This window comes from Lepisosteus platostomus, chromosome 4 (genome assembly GCF_059453375.1).
Source record: "Lepisosteus platostomus isolate fLepPlt1 chromosome 4, fLepPlt1.hap1, whole genome shotgun sequence".
Taxonomy (NCBI): domain Eukaryota; kingdom Metazoa; phylum Chordata; class Actinopteri; order Semionotiformes; family Lepisosteidae; genus Lepisosteus; species Lepisosteus platostomus.
Genome location: NC_142614.1, coordinates 14,874,095 through 14,892,091, shown reverse-complemented (window position 1 = coordinate 14,892,091; position 17,997 = coordinate 14,874,095). Strand labels below are relative to the sequence as shown.

The 17,997-nt window shown below is 41.0% G+C and overlaps 1 protein-coding gene across 7 annotated transcripts in view; it reads left to right on the top strand.

The window, feature by feature from the left end:
- ccser1 (coiled-coil serine-rich protein 1) overlaps positions 1-17,997 on the top strand; it is a 265,676-nt gene that overhangs the window by 81,362 nt on the left and 166,317 nt on the right. For all 7 annotated transcript variants that reach the window (XM_088628646.1, XM_088628645.1, XM_088628648.1 and 4 more), the window contains exon 7: positions 5,611-5,688. In XM_088628646.1, the coding sequence (XP_088484772.1) occupies positions 5,611-5,688 (78 nt within the window). The remainder of the gene's footprint in view (positions 1-5,610; positions 5,689-17,997) is intronic.

Sequence of the window (17,997 nt, the reverse complement as noted above, 5' to 3'; positions counted from 1 at the left end):
CAGACTGACTTTGCACTGGTGCTGTGCTGTGATTTCAGCTGGCTCACTTCTTTTAGAATAAAGCTGTCAGTGATAGCATTCTGTACACGCCTAATAATCTGAAATACAAAACTCCCAAAAAAACAATTTGACTTTTATCTGGGCTGCCCTGGGGTTTTGAATGACAAGTCATGAGGTTTAAACACCTTCAAAGATTTTAGGTAACTCATTAACTTGTATTTTAATGAATCTGAAACTACACCTCATAATAGTTAAAAGGGAATCTCAGTTTTTAAGTGGAGTATTTCATAGTGTGTTAAAATGCCCTCTGAAGCACACAAGGTCTTTGTCAGATTAGGAACGCATTAACCAAATATATCGAGTCATTAAAAACACAGCGCATGAGTATTGGAATCAATTGGATGTGTTGTTTTTTGCTATAGTCTTCATTTTAGGGAAATGAAAGAGTTAGCAAGTATGGAATGGCTTTTTCTGAAATGGCAGAGAAATTACAGGGTGTTACGTTCCCTTTTTTACACCCTGTTAAAAGATCAAATTAGTGGGTTCTTGTCACAAGTATGAAATTGACCATAGACAGGAAACTGTTTGGCAACGTAGAGTCACCAGTGTCTTCTCAAGCCCATCGTCCAGCCCATGGTGGTGGCACGATTGAAGCAGATGCTCCAGGGGGCAAAGGAGCACTTGAAACAAATGACTTCGGCTTGTCAAGTTCTAACTGATTGTGCTGAATAGTAATGCAGTACTGGGCTTTAAAATATCACTGAAGAGGTTTTGCCAGCTAACTGTAAAATTGCTAATTTGATGATGATACACCAACAGAGATGTGAGCTACTAATCAGTGCATATATGTACAGTACAGTATGACATGTGGGATTTTGGAATTCTTAAGTCCTTCCTGGGAAGATTACCTGTATAAACAAAATATTGTAGAAAATAGATTTAGAAAAGGTAAACCTTATCTAAACTTGGTCACAGATACCATCAGTGAAGGAATTTGTGGCAGTACAAAACTGTGTATCTACCTTTTTCTAAAGCTTTTAAGACAGACAGTAGAGGTGAAATCTCCTTAACTCTTTGATCTGACTGCTAAGCGGTTCAGGGCTTCATACCTTAAAGCAACATTAAAACATAACCTTCCTAGAGATTTAAGTTTTTTCAATGTGAAAGGCTCGTTCTGCGTTTCAGCATCTGACTTACAAACTTCTCTTTGGTTGTTTTTGTTTCCATCAAAGCCTGGCAGTTCTAGATAGTGAGCTTTGCTTGCATGGACCAAAGTAACCCCAGTGGCTGATCGTGGTCTTGTTTTGTGCAGTTGAGAGTTCAGTGCATCTCGTGGAGGCTGACATAAGTTCAGAAGCATTTCCACTGTAGTGACTTTGGGCAGGAAGTTTTAAAAAAGTTACTTTTAATTAAAGAAAAAACACAGTTGAAGACACATATCCTCATATTCCCATAAATGACCTTTAAAAAAATTCACCTCTTTGACATATGCAGTCCTTTAGGCTATAGTTCACTATTCTCTTCTGTTAGGACAAATGGCCTTCAGAGACTCCCCTCCTCCTGGAGCTCAGAGGCGATCCACTCTGTAGACGGGCAGCGAAGCTGTTTATCCTGTGGTCTCTCAAATGCACACGCAGGGTGCAAAGCAGGTGAGGTGTGATAAACTTACAAGATAGGAACATATGCAGATTCCATTTCAGTTTGGATAAGGAGGATGAAGAAGTCCATTAAAAATATCTTAGTGGCTTTGACATGGACTGTTAGCATTCCTTCCTGACCTTGAGGAGTTTTCCTGTCATGGCTATCACATTATTCTCTCTAGAAGGAACGCTGTGACAAAGCTAAAGGATCCTGTCATAAGGACATGCTTTTAAACCCAGAGGTCTGCAACAAGCATGATGTAGTTAGTTCGATAAGATGGTAGGCATTTGTCTGAAAGTAATAGGCAGGCCTTTTTTTGAATAGCTGTGGAGGGGCTGCATTTTACTCAGATCTGAAATGATCAGGGCATCGTCTATGTGTCAGTTATTGGAGGCCGATGGGCCTTGTGGTTTTCCTCTCTCAAAGCCTGTGCTTAGCCATCCTGCTTTAGCATTGTCCTTTCCCAGTGGCCCTCCCATCTGGCCCTCAGCATCACATGAGTCTCTGGTTTTCCTTCCATCTGAGTTCTTCCTTATGGCTGTTGAACTTATTATTGGGTTAACTGAATTGTCTTCAGTGTACCTAGGTCCAAAGCTGCTACTGATGGGATCTAAAAACTTTAAATACCTTCACTAATATACAGCCCATCTTGCATGCTTTACAATAATGAAACTGACTTTAAATAAATCTGCATCTCACTGGGAGAGCACTTCAGACTGGCATGCGGCACTGTCCATGTTATATTGGTGACTCCTATCTTAAGCTTGGAAGGGAATGGTATTTGACACAAATACCACCCACTCTTTCCTGAATACTAATTCTATGGCTACTACTATAACCAGCACAACTTACAGTGCTAAAAACAATCACATTTTTTAACTAAGTGCGTTGATTTTACAAAAAGAAACACTTAATAATTATTTGTATCTATATTTGTATCTATGTTCATGGGCCTGCATAGTTTGCTCTCTTGAACACTACATCTCGAGCACCATGTACAAAAAATTGTAATTGTGTGTTAGCTGAAAGCTAAAAGGTTTTCTTCTACCATGCAGTAGGCTTGCAATATGTCTTCTTGAAAGCAAAAAAATACAGAACTACTAATCTGCCTGTGGCTAGGGGCACTTTGCCCAGAAAAAGGCTGAATTATGTCAAATTCAAGGCTGTTTTGGCTATTTGGCATCCGTCCCACTGGTGTTTTATGGGCCATTCCTTGTCAGGTAAAACAGTATTTTGAATGTTGAATTTAATTACCCGCAAAAGAGGAAGTTCTGCAATTCAGAGATAGGCAGTACTGCTCAAAAATCACAACCATTAAAGATTCAAGACCAGTGAAGCAGCACAATTGCTAAACCACAAACAAACTGCTGAATTCTCATAAATATGGTACAGTTTTGAAAAGCATTGCTATGAAATGGCTTGAATTTCATTTTAGTCAATGCAAGAAACAAGAAAGTCCAAAGAAATATTTCCTGTAGGAAGTGATCTGTTCAGTACTGTTCCTGATCTTGTTGGATCTCAGAAGCCAAGCAAGGCTGGGCCTGGTCGGTCAGGACTGATAGGGAGACCTCTCACAGGGGACATTGCTGTGGGTGCCATCCTTCAAGTGGGACTTTAAACTGACATCCTAACTCAAAAATTGGGTAAGGGGAATCACGTGTTGTCGTGACTAAATTGAGCTTGCACAATTCAGCCTGCCTAAATTACATTTGGCTATACTGTATCTCTTGAGAAACCTCCTTTTGTTGGATTCAGTAATTTCTAATTTCTTTGCCTGATCTTCTGTGCAGTGGGGCTGCTGGCATAGAAAGGCTGCCATGTGTGACCCAGGTGGGTAAGGCATTTCAGTGGTAGATGAAGTGGGTCCCCACATACATGTTAATATCTTTGAGATAATTTGGGACACAAAGCACTTTACAAATATGAGGAATTAGTTATTTATCACGTAATTCAAATTGTATTCCATGTGGCCTTAACCTTATCCAGTACTTTTTACCAGCCCGCAGGGTTTAGTATTTTTTGCCCAGTCCAGCCAGCGTCCTGAAGGGGCTTTGCTGTTTCCATGGGTGGAAAGAGGCTTGAAATGAGGCAGCGTTTTTTTGCTGCATCCCTCACTAATGATTGTGAGCTTCACATCATAATTTCTCATCTTTTCTTTGAGTTGTGGTGGCTCATTTGATGTAACCATGTGGGTTTTCTCCATTAGCTATCTCCTGTCGAAAAGCAAAAACAGCTAAAAAACAAACACTACATCCATTTCCATGAGCTAGGTACAGAGTATTGTGTATTGAAATAAACAAATTTTCTAAGTTCATCAGATAAGTCATGCACCTTTTCCTTGAACATACAGTACTTAAGAAAATCTGAATTACGTTTGTTTTCTCAATTTAGAAAATCAGAGTACACTGTGCCTTGCTTTATTCAAGTATTTCTCAATTCTACATAAACTAGCTAAGATATTTTGTGAATCATTTTACCTGCGGCAAACTCGCATATTCTTTGTTTTCCATCTTAGCAATAAAAATCATAATCTGCAGCATGTGAAATATTAATCTTGATTGTTGCAGGACTGACAGGAACAGTCTTAAGGGGGATTTTTGTTTAAAGGTTTTCAGTTCTATTAAAAAATCTTTGTGTTACGATTCAAAGCTTGGTTTCTTGATGGCACAAAATTCCATACTTCAGAATAAAAATAGAAAGATACTACAAAAATGTAACATAGGAAAGGTAAAACACAAGGGGAAGCCTTTTCGTCCATCTAGCTTGTTTGGGTGAAATCCCGGTATCAGTTAGTTCCAACTGTCTTGAAAGAAGCCAGGGAATCGGCTACAACAACATAGCTCGGTAGCTTGTTCCTACAGTTTCTCAACGATCAACAGAGATTCCCGAGTGGATACAAGTGGCAATTATATTTAGGGATTTTCAGGATAGAGCGTAGGAGATGCTTCTTTGCACAGAGAGTTGTGGGAATGCAGAAGAAGCATCCACTGCTATGTGAGGAGGCTATCTGGCCCATTGCTGAAGCTCACTCTGTGGGATCCTTTAAGAAACAGCCTAATAAGATTATTTGATCACTAAGCTACTAGTAAGCTAATCAAATAGGATGGGTCAAATAGCCTCCCATCTCAGATGCTACCATTCTTCATTAGAACCTTGTGTTCTTACTGCCTTTGTTCACACTGACACAGTGGAGGTCGGTAAACCCTGCAGTCTGCCTCTGTGCTGTCAGCATCTTGTTTAGAATTCATCATGTGCTAGGACTGATGGGCACTTCCAGTTGTGTATGCGAGGGGTGTTTCTTATGATTATGGCCCTTAGCATCCCAGCGACTCTCTTGCAGCTCTCTCATCTGAGATGGCATTGTGCTGTGCTCTTGACTGAGAGGCTGTGTAATTCTTCCAATCAGTCACACAGAGCTGGCCAGCAGCATGCTTGTCAGTCTGAAGCACTTGGACCTGGTGGTCCTCAGTAGTGTCACATTATTACTGAAGTCCCTCTGGATGTCATCATCTCCAGCCTCAGTCATCTGCACATCCTTCTCTGCCATACATTGCTTTAATGTGTAATATATCATCTTTTTTAACCTCTCAGTCATGTCCTGTCTTGTTTCATGTTTTTGTCAACAGCAGTATCATCAGTAGCTCTACCTGATAGTACAGTATGTCCTACAACTGAATGTAATTCTGTTTTGTCACATATAGTCAACTGCTGTTGACCATGCAGGTATGTAGTTCTTTAATGGGGGACATCTTTTGTGATGTTCTTTTACATCACCTACCCACATCTCTGCAATATTATAGCTTCATTCATAATAAAATAACAGGTTTATATCACTCACCCTAGTTCCCACACACACTCAAGTGCCCCGCGCCAGTACAGCGCTAGTGTGCCAGTTTCAATGGGTAACATTTAATAAGGGCCTTTGCTTGTATTGCTTCTGTAATTGAGGGTTTTTGCTGTCTTCCACAGAGTGCGGAAATGAGTCCTGCCAGCAGCACCCATTCACTCCCCATCAGCCCGATCAGCGAGAAGTCGCTTCCTTTTAAGGTAAATGTGAATCTAAAATCAGCTAATCCATACAGCTGAAGAAGAAGACAGGGCAGTTAAGTCATTGACATTGGGTACATTGGTTACTATGGATACATTGGGTACATTGAATACACTGTGTACATTGGGTCTTTTAGGTACAAGTACATTGTACATGAGTACATATGGGGTTCCATGGGTACATTGAGTGTTTTTGGTACACTGGATACATTGAGTACATTGTACTGTATGCATACTGTAGGGTACTCTGGGTACATTGGATACATTGAGTACACTGGGTACATTGGGTATACTGAGTGCATTGCGTACAGTGAGTACAATGAGTACATTGGATACATTGAGTATATAGTGTACACTGGACTACATTGAGTACACTGGTTACATTGGGTACATTGTGTACACTGGGTATGTTGGGTCCATTGGGTCTGTGATGTACACTGGTTACTGGGTCCATTGGGAACATTGACTACAGTGGGTAAATTGGGTACATTGTGTCCATTATGGAGTACATTGGTACATTGGCACCCAGACATACCCAAGGTACCTAATGGTTACATTGGGTATCCAATATACCCATTATTCCCCATTATACCTAATGTATTATATGCACCCAGTGTTCTCAATGCATCCAATGTACCCAGTGTACCTAATGGACACAATGGACCCAGTGTACCCATGTACAGTACCTAATGTACCCTATGTTCTCAGGGTTCCCAATATAATCAATATACCCAATGTACTCAATGTATCGAGTGTAGCCAATGTCCTCAAAGTACCCAATGTACCCAGTATTCCCAATTTACCCAATATACTCACTGTGCATCCGTTGAAGGGTTTTGTGCTTTAGTGTTTAATAAAGTCGCACCATGGTTTGTTTCTTCTTTTTGACAGATTTATTTTCATTTTACAGCACTTAACATTGCAGTACATATGTTACCGTAGTCACAATACACTAAAATATTACTGTATTTAATACTGTAGGTACGTGTAGTTTAATGTCAGTCATCTTTCCAGAAATACTGTAGGTATTTGCACTGGATAGAAAAAGTTTTCTCAGCCCTTGTCCTGGTGCCTGGAGTGCTGGATTATGTTCCAGATATTTACATTTTAAATACATCATTATCATTGTCATGATCATTCTGGGATTATTTTGATCATAGATTTCAACTCTATTCATATCTCAACAACTGGAAAAAGGTTAAGATAGTTTTAGCTGTTTGTTCTTTGTCTGGATGTTGGTTTTTCTTTGTTTTTTTATGCATTATTATGTGTTTTGTGTTGATTTGTATGTTTATTAGTCATTGTAAGTCTTCTTAAATGTTCCAAAATGTCTTAAATAAAATACTTAAAGAATATATAATCTATATGTTATGCTTTCATAATACTGTACGTTTTATCAAAAAAGCATGGAAATCATGCATTTATCTGTTGCAAGAAGCATTGTTTTCAAATTAGATCTAATAAAAAGAACGAAGTGAGATTGCAGAGAAGAAGGAATTGTTTCATTAGCCTATCTTGCTTTTCACTACAATAGAAATGGTCCAAAACAGATTTCCCCCAAACAGAGCAGCTCTCTTATTAATATCCTTACAGTTATATAGAACTTGTCAGGACACTATACTCAAAGTCTTTTACAGGCAATGAGGACTCCCTTCCACCAATAGCACTATGTAGCCCCACCTGGATGATGTGATGACAGTCATGGTGCGCCAGTACACTCACCACACATCAGCTATCAGTGGGGAGGAGAACAGAGTGATGAAGCCAGTTTATAGATGGGGTTTATTAGGGTGCCATGATTGGTAAAGGCCAATGGGACATTTCACCAGGACCCCGGGGTAATACCCCTACTCTTTTTGAGAAGTGCCCTGGGATTTTTAATGACCACAGAGAGTCAGGACCTCAGTTTTACATCTCATTCGAAGGACGGCACCTTTTTACACCATAGTGTCCCTATCACTGTACTGGGGCATTAGGACCCACACATCCCGCAAGATGAGCACCCCCTGCTGGTCCCACCAAGATGTCTTCCAGCAGCAAGGGTGATATAGCTGCTGGCATAATAATATAATCATTCTCAGATAAGTTTCTTCAACTCTAGCTAGGCGCTCGTCCTTTGCACCTGGGTATACTGATACTAATAGTCAAAGCTCAGTGTAGTGCAGCTTTGAAATAAGTAAATTAAGAAGGCCTTCGGGGAGATAAGTAGAGAGATACCAACACACTCTCATCCACTCAACTCTTAAGCAACTCTTTCTTTTCCTATATTAGCTGCAAGTAATGAACAACCTCTTTTCCCTATAAAGAATAACATGTTGCATTAGGAAAAAATACATACAGTATTTGGAATGGATATATTTGAGCACCAGGTATTTGGACATAAGAATACAAGCTTCACCAGTTGTTCAGCTGCTCAGAAATGTCACATTCTTTAAGGGCCTTATTCAACTAAAGTTCCCAAAGCTATGACAGGTGAATTATATTCTCTAATATGAAGAATAAACAAATTTATTCTAACTAAGGTCTACAAGGGAATGAAGCTGAGTGACACTGAACTAAAAATGCAGAATTTGGTGCCTGTTAAATTATTTTGAAAATAATTTTGAAAATGTCAGTACTTTTAATGCCTAGCAGCTATTTCAGTGGTTCCTTAACACAGCACAAATTTCAGTTTGTTATAATTTCCGTTTATATAAGCTTTAATCTCTCATTCTCACAAAGCTTTGAGTTTATTGACCTTAAATTTCTTCAGAAAGTTGTAGACATTACTTAATATTGGCACTTTTCCAGCCTGTATCTGCGATATTGCATTGTATCTTGCTCTCAGTTTTATTCTGAGTATTTTAATGTTTACATGTCTCTTTACAAAGATTTTAAACAGAGCGTGAGTTGCCACCTAGAATGGAAACTAGCAGAACCAGAACCCAAAGCTGTGTGGCAGTGATGTCATCTGTAGTGTCACTGCAGCGCCCACCTGCTCTCTTATAAGTAAAATTATTTTGTTTTTCTTTTCAGAAATATGTTTTTTTACAGAAGCTCCATTTCAAGTCACACTTGCGTTTTATTTCAAAAGTGAACCGCAGTCGTTTGTTCATGCCTTTTTGCCCCCGTGCGCCTGGCTGCGTGGGGTGAGAATGAAATCGAAAACACGTTGAGTCTAAGTGTGGAGATTCCAGTGGGGGCAGAATTCAATTGTGAACACAATACGTGACACAGTGGGACAAAAAGGTAGAAAGTCTGTAATCGAGAAGAGGCCAATATGACTATTACTATTTGTCATACAGATGTGCTTTCCCTGACATGCGATGTGCTCTATATTAGGTACTTTAATTATGGGCTAAAAATCGTAAGGCAGATTTATCTAAAGTTACGACAAGAAATTCAAATAATAGAATTAGCTATAATTAACATCATAAAGTGTTATAAAACAAAGCATCGCAGGGCTTAAATAACATACGGGCCAGCTTTAATTACACGTCATGATTCTGAGGGCGCTGAAGCAGTACTAATGCTTTATTCGTCACTGTAATGGCTTGTAATTAACTTCAGGCCATTTGCGCAATGGCTGGCATTAAAACAAAAATGATAAGTAGTTATTTGTCTTTACTGGGAATCATGTGAGAAGTACATGTGGTGGTTGTGTGTCTGAAGCACAGCGGCACAGGCACATTCAAAACATCGCTGTTGGTGCTACTGCTGCTGTTTTAGATGTTACAGACGTATTTCAGGTGATCCTGCACTTCATCAGGCTCTGTTTCTCCTCACCCTGCTCTGGTAGCATGAGGTGTTCAGCCATCTACAAAATTGCCTTTTGCAATCCTCAGATTTCCCAATGTTGTATAAAAAATCAACAACACATGGCCGAATGTCACTGATTTTGGATCTTGACAAAACAAGAAGGAAATGTGACTTGCACTTCCTGTTAAATTGAAACTTTATCTTGTTAAATATTGTTAGAATGAATACCGTACACTGACTATCAAGGGAATTGTCAGGGTTTAAGAGGATACCTTGAGAGAGGATGTGATTTATGGCTGTTTGTCTTTGGTCATCTGTGAGAAGCAGCATTTTGTTTGGTCATTCTTGTAATGTACATTTATGAGCCTTTCTTAGCCTTAGGTGTTTACATAAACTGAGGCAAAACAGTGAATTAAAAGCTGGATCACAAGGCAATGCTGAAACACGATTTTACTTCCTATCTGAGCCTTGAGCGGCGTCTGAACCAGGGTCTCTCCAGTAATCACATGTACTGTCATTGTACCACAGCCACTGGCTGCCTTGGGAATGCTGTGTGTACTGTATATGATTTAGGTTGCAAATATTGTTTTTTTTTTCTTGTCAGCCTGAGCTCGTTCTCAAGCTGTGTGGCCAGACTTTTCGCAGGCACTTAGATCTGGGAGGTGGGCCAGAAGGTGATTGTGCTTCGAGTTGCTCTTTGGGAAAACTTGCTCTTTTGGGAAAATATCAGCTCATCCCATGGGGACGCCACTGTTCATGAGTGGTCATGAGGTCACTGCTTTCAGTTTTAAATGGTATCAGAATCATGGTTTGTCAGGGCTTTTTCAAAATAGCCTGACCACAAGGCAGGGACGCAAGTACCATACATATATGCTTAAAGAACTTAAAAGAAAGGTTAATGAGAAGAGGCCATTCTGACCTTCTGGCTTGTTTGATTACTAGTTTCTAAGTGAACTGACAGTCTCATCCAGTTTTTCCTTATAATGCTAAGGTGGTAGCTTTGAACAACATGGCTTCGTTCATGTTGACCTTTAACTGTACATTGCCATGAGAAAAAACGCAATCTTACCATTTACTGTAGATTTCATGATAGATTCTCAGAAAGTCTTATGCTTTAAGGATAATGAACAAAAAGGGTCATAGAGAAGTAAATTTGTAAAAAGAGGAGAACTTTTCATTTACAGCCGTGTTGTTACTGCTGAAGGTTCTTAGTGCAGGAAGATTTAAGAGTTTTAAGCTGGACTGCTGTGAGCAGAATTTAAACCTATGATTCAGTGTGCCTGTGTATAATAAAATGCTTCTTTCTGCTCCAAATATCCAAACTCAGATAAACAGTAATTGCACTAGAATAAAACTGCTACTGCTTGTAATAAAAATGTAAGTGGAGTGAACTTAACAGACCTAATTTTACACTGATTGCTTTACCTATAGTGAAAAACTGATTACACTTGTTTGCTTATTTGCAATATACTGGTATTCTCTTCCGGGGCTGTCCCTCCCTGTGCCCTGAGCTACCTGGATGAGCTCCTGACTTCTGTGACCTCCATCAGGAATAAGCAACATTCTGATAATGAATTGGTAGAGTTTTCACATTGGATGGACATATGTTCGATAATGGATGGAAGGAAGGATGTTTTTTTTCCCTACATCTTAGATCTTTGAATTGTTTTTTAAACTTTCCAGACTGCCAGCTCAGCTCCTCTTAGTGAATCTTTGTCTTTGCCAGGGTTTTGTGCATGTCTGTAAATCTAATAGGGTAGACATCATGATGCTTGAGTGATTCATGGGTTGCAAATGAAATTGGTCCATCTGTTAAATCCATCGCACCTATGTTGATGTCTATCTGAGTGGTGGCAATTGTTATTAGCATCTGCATTCGAAACCCCTTTGTATGGTACTGTATATACTATTGTAACGCTTACGGCCGACAAGCACTGTGTGTAAGAGCCGGCGTACCAGAGCGGGTGACGTCACCGCCCTTCCCTGTGATAGCAGGACCACAGCTACTGGGCTGTGGAGAGATCTCTCTTTAGCTCACGGGGCTAGGTCGCTGCAGAGAGACGCGGAAGTCCCGGGTTCGAGCCTCCAGTCGGGATGGGGCCGACCAGATGCGGCAAGGGCGCCCGCCTGAGCCCCCGTTGCGTTACATTTAGTGTAACGTTTACGGCCGACAAGCACTGTGTGTAAGAGCCGGCGTACCAGAGCGGGTGACGTCACCGCCCTTCCCTGTGATAGCAGGACCACAGCTACTGGGCTGTAGAGAGATCTCTCTTTAGCTCACGGGGCTAGGTCGCTGCAGAGAGACGCGGAAGTCCCGGGTTCGAGCCTCCAGTCGGGATGGGGCCGACCAGATGCGGCAAGGGCGCCCGCCTGAGCCCCCGTTGCGTTACTTTGGTGTCAGAGTGGGATGGGATAGCCCTTCGCCGGGGACGGCGATTTAAGCGGGGGAGAGTGTAACGCTTACAGCCGACAAGCACTGTGTGTAAGAGCCGGCGTACCAGAGCGGGTGACGTCACCGCCCTTCCCTGTGATAGCAGGACCACAGCTACTGGGCTGTAGAGAGATCTCTCTTTAGCTCACGGGGCTAGGTCGCTGCAGAGAGACGCGGAAGTCCCGGGTTCGAGCCTCCAGTCGGGATGGGGCCGACCAGATGCGGCAAGGGCGCCCGCCTGAGCCCCCGTTGCGTTACATTGGTGTCAGAAGCGGGGTGGGATAGCCCTTCGCCGGGGACGGCGATTTAAGCGGGGGAGAGTGTAACGCTTACGGCCGACAAGCACTGTGTGTAAGAGCCGGCGTACCAGAGCGGGTGACGTCACCGCCCTTCCCTGTGATAGCAGGACCACAGCTACTGGGCTGTAGAGAGATCTCTCTTTAGCTCACGGGGCTAGGTCGCTGCAGAGAGACGCGGAAGTCCCGGGTTCGAGCCTCCAGTCGGGATGGGGCTGACCAGATGCGGCAAGGGCGCCCGCCTGAGCCCCCGTTGCGTTACATTGGTGTCAGAAGCGGGGTGGGATAGCCCTTCGCCGGGGACGGCGATTTAAGCGGGGGAGAGTGTAACGCTTACGGCCGACAAGCACTGTGTGTAAGAGCCGGCATACCAGAGCGGGTGACGTCACCGCCCTTCCCTGTGATAGCAGGACCACAGCTACTGGGCTGTAGAGAGATCTCTCTTTAGCTCACGGGGCTAGGTCGCTGCAGAGAGACGCGGAAGTCCTGGGTTCGAGCCTCCAGTCGGGATGGGGCCGACCAGATGCGGCAAGGGCGCCCGCCTGAGCCCCCGTTGCGTTACATTGGTGTCAGAAGGGGGGTGGGATAGCCCTTCGCCGGGGACGGCGATTTAAGCGGGGGAGAGTGTAACGCTTACGGCCGACAGGCACTGTGTAAGAGCCGGCGTACCAGAGCGGTTGACGTCACCCCCCTTCCCTGTGATAGCAGGACCACAGCTACTGGGCTGTGGAGAGATCTCTCTTTAGCTCACGGGGCTAGGTCGCTGCAGAGAGACGCGAAAGTCCCGGGTTCGAGCCTCCAGTCGGGATGGGGCCGACCAGATGCGGCAAGGGCGCCCGCCTGAGCCCCCGTTGCGTTACACTATATTCAACACTATAGCCATATCTATTTCATCTTCAGCAGTGCTCCAGTTATTATTTCCTTTTCTTTTTTACCTCCTCCTCCCTCATGTTTGTGTCGTCAGTATATTGCAGAGATCTTTTTTTACCTGACTCAAGGACGATGACAACAAACACGTAACCTAGAAAGACAAATGTGGAATTTATATTTAATGAGCATCTCACAGCTGTACTGATACAGAGCTTATGAAAATTCATTTATGAAAAGTATCATGCATATTTATAAAGTGACATGATGCCCTGAGTTCATAATTATTTACCCATCAGCACCATGTCTTCAGGAAGAAAGAAGTCAAGTTCCTGCTTATTTCAATTAACACAGAAAGCGCAGCCACTCACGTCAGGGTGTTTTGTATTCAGTACTTGGAAGAGTGTCAGAAAATGTATAATTTTCCATTTTAATATCGCAGCATGTAACACTTACTATATGTCATTTTCGGTGACTGCTGCTGTATTTATATAGTCTTTCTGAGTGAATGTGACAAGTACCACAGCTACAAATCCCTCTGATCTGCTTCAAGAAATTAAGCCCATTCCCACAAAACCAGAACTCTTTAGTAATCCCTTTAGTAATTTTAGGACCTGAGGGCTTGTCTCTGAAACTTTCAGAGTTTAAAAGAACTTTACTGCTGAGATTCCTAGAGTGTGGAGGAAAAAGATTGCCTCGCACATGTATCTCATAGTCAAACTTTGACTACTTTGTACAAATGTTGACGTGTCTGGAAAACGAGGCCGTGCCCTTCTTTGTAGAACAAAAGCAATTTGAGCATGATGAATTCCCATGTTCCTCCTCAAGATGGATTGCTGCAGCCCCCATTCATTTTTTACAGAACAGAAATGTAATATCCTTATGTCAGCTGGGAGAGAGAAAGATGGACAGCACTTCTATGGGTAAACAAACACTGGACTTGTCCTTCTAATTCCTTCTAATGTTGATGTTTTTGTTTTAATAGCAACTTCCTTTGTTTTTTATACATCAATTTTCATATCCATTCGTAAGGTGTGGTAGAGGAGCTAGGGTACAGACCTTTGCTGGGAGGTACAGCAGCAATACCTCACCTGGGGCTTGAAATCGCGACCCCCCCCCCCCCTGGTCAGGTGACCACCGCCCTTTGACTCTGTTCCGCACTGGCCACCTTGTTGTAGGCAACAGAAAAATAAAGCGGAACAGCATTTAAGGGTCCATGACCCATGCTTTGCATTCAGAGGTTTGCTGCTTCAGCTCGTGTTTGCTAAGTTAAAGAAACTTTTTAAACTTTTCTTGGAAAAGCGCTTCACTCTCCATGTGTGCGCTCGAGCACATTTGGTAAAGGAATAAGTGTCGGGGCGAAAGCTTTGCTGAAAATAGCAGAAAGTAGGTCTGAGGATGGCCTCCTTACTGAGGATGTAAGGAAATCTTAGAAGCTGACCTAGATGACTTGCAGGGAGGCAGCAGTGTTATCATTTGATTTTTCCAGGGCGGCTGTAAACAGACGCAGAGACGAGCTCGGAACAGGATGCGGTGCGGCTGACATTGTGCTGGATGACAAGGGATTGGATTCTGCCCCGCCGTTCTAGAAAACCTGTTTTAAAAATAAGCTGGAATCCAAATGAGACCGAACCGTGTCATTTCTTGTCCTACTTTAGGCAAAACTTCTTTTTCCTGCACATTTGTTATCCCCGCCTTTTATAATTAGTGCCTGTAGAGCATAATTCCCACGGTGAGACCCGACAGCAGTTTGGGAAATGATAGCGGACCATCATCACTCCATGGAAAGAAAAAGGTAGGAGTGCAGTGCCGATCTCATTCATCCTCTCGGCCTGTCAACCTTTTGTTCTCCTCTTCTATTTATAAAGCCCCGTTAACCTGAGTACAAGGTATATTTAACAACTTTGGAATCTTTTTTAAGGCCAACAGCAATGATAGCAGGACCGCTTCTTAAACATTTTTTCCCTTTTAACGTTTGCAGAAAACGTTGCCGTTAAAATGTGTTGTATATGTAAAATCTTGCAACAGCCCCTTCAAAATAATGAGGTTTGTCGGGATTTAAATTCAGGACACTTCCTGAAAAGATATCTACAGCTCAGATCGTGAAGCTGTCATTGAAAATCAGATCCGTTCACAGGACTGAGATGAGCAGTATTTTCTAATTTCCAACCAGTAAACTCCTGTCAAGGAATGTTATGCTGTACAAAATCACCCCTGAGAAAGTCCCCCACATTCTGATACTACCTCTAGTATTATTGAAGTTCTCATTTCAGGGCAGTGCCTTGGATGAGTGTGAGACAGACTTGTTATTGTTATTGATCCATACATTCCTCATGTTGTGTTTTTGGGGAGGATTGAGACAAGTTGCTGGAGCTACAAAATTAAAGTTGTAAATCAAAATGTTGTTGAAAGTCACCTGTCTTGGAGTTCTTTGCTTTTATCGCTTGTAAAACAGCTGTCAAGTCCTTTCAAAAGCCTGGCTGAAATTTAACCACATCCATATTGGGAATTGTTCTGATAGCTACCATAATTTCAGCAATGGAAAACAGTTTTGACATTGTATTCATGTACTAAGGGCCTGTCTTCAGTTCTTTAATGTACTTTCACTACCTCTCCATTCTGTCTTAGGGGCCTGTTATGCAATACCCTCATTTTTCCTTGAAACCTGCATTAATAGACAGCAAGTCTCAAAGCACAGTACCACTTCCTTCACCATTTCCTTATCACGTGTGCATGTCTTATCATGTGTTGAGGTTTTCTGTAGTTTTTCTGTAGAAATGATTGATGTAACAGGACTTCAAAGAAGAGAATTGGTTTGTTTCCTAATTTTATTGTAGGTCAGAAGTTACAGATAAACCCCAGTAACACCAGTGTGGGAAGAGTCTTGACTCATATTTATGGGATTAAGCTGCATTGTATGAGGCAGGGGCAAACAGATGAGGTAGTCATTCCCCCCTCAATAAACCAAGAAGCTGCTTTACTGGCGTCAGAGTTGGGCTTGGTAAAACTGTTACTGCGCTGGATGCTGTAAAATTGAAACTTTAGTAATTTTGCTAAAGTCAAATATTGGTGGTCTCCTGGAGATATTATTAAAGGGTAATTTGACTGCCTTGTACAGCTTTTGGTTTATTGGTGTCAGTAATATTAAACATAATTTGGAATACTGCCACTATAACCTAACGTCTGATCAATAAAGATAAAATGGAATAAAATACAGTACTTGACATCTGAACATCTGACTAATGGGATAGAATTTATTTGTGTATGTGCAATATGACATAATATCTTATTACTTACACAATAAATGTTCCCAAGCACAATTAATTGCCTGGGTGTTGATCCCATTCTGTTAAATACATTTTGGATCATGAATTAAAGTGAACCTGGATCTAAAACAGTAACTTTTGAAGTCAGTCCTCTGGCTTTACTAAACTGGCCAAGGCCAACAACATAATAGATTTATATTGTATGTTAGACTTTTGTATTTGCATTACAATTATAACTTCTTTTTAAGACTTAGAATAATTGGCTTTGAGTTCAGCATTAATTATTTCAGGAAATGTTCATGAATAACTTATATGATTAAAGGGCTGTGGCTACAAAGAAAATATGGTTTCACAGAAAGCCTGATAACCAATGTGAGCTACATTTTTTATTTATGTACAGTAGATATTTATGCAATTTACCTTACCTTGAATCTTACTGATACTGTTTATAGTAAGATGACAAAACAGAGAAGTGAAAAGGAGGTAAATGGTTTTATGAGGAAAATGAAACTTTGCATTGGGAGGAGAGAGGTTGATATAACCCTCAAGATGAAATAGACAAGCATGAGGTCAGGACATCCATTGGATGTTCAGTAATACATATATAAAATATAGCTAATTATAATGCAAATTCTTGAAAATCAGAAATAGCATTGCATTTTGATAAATCTTTTTAATTTTATGTTACACACAAAAATACGATTAGTGACTTAATTGTGTTTCCCTGGGCTTCCAGCAAAGTCAAATGGTTTATCTGCTCTACAGTGGTTGTAAAATCAGGGTTATTGTAGACTGCAGGATACCGAGGAGAATTAGTTTTGTCGTAGCAGTTTTTCTGAATTTTTGTATGTTTTCTGAACTTTTAACATGTTCTATTTATAACAAAAAAGATATCTGTTATTTATTGAAACTAGAATGTCTTTTTTCAGTTCTGTACTGTAAGTTGTCAGCATGTAACAACTCGCACACTGAATTTTTTTAAATTTCAAAGAAAACTTTAAAAACTGTATTTTAAAACTTCTTGTCAGTAAATGTTTTGGTTAAGATTACTGGGCCACTTGATTGTAAGATAAACTAGAATAAGTGAAAATTATTCTGGATTTTGCTCAGTTGCCTGGCACATGAAAAGAGAGAAGGAGAGATTTCCATTTTTTTAACTCTCGATCTCCAGTGTATGAGGAGTAGAAGGTGCTTTATTTTAAACAAATCAGAAAATCCAAGCTATTGGATACCGTTTGAAGCCCATATTAGAAAGACAGCTTAATGCAGGTTATCCTGAATGAAATGGTTTAAGGGCACAATTTCATATTTGGACCAGTTAACCTTTTTATCCGGGATAAGACCATAGTTGTAAATTAGATGTAAGAGAATAAAGAGTTATAGGAATGCTGGATAAACAGGCTAATATTGTACGTAAACATTGTTTTTATTGTCAGTGTTTCTAGCTATTACTCCTAATATACATGTATATTTTTATTTAGCAAAAGCAATAATACACAATGAATAGCAATGAAAAAAGAGATAATAGAGATAATAGGCAGCCATGTCTCTTCTTTCTGAATAACTTAAATTCTGTTGAGATTATTTCTTTGGCAATAATTGAGGCAGATGGGGAAATATATAGGATTTTAATCCAACTGATATAGCATATTCATCAAATCCCAATTTTTCTAAAACTTAATAAATATGTTCAATTTACCACTTCAGTGTC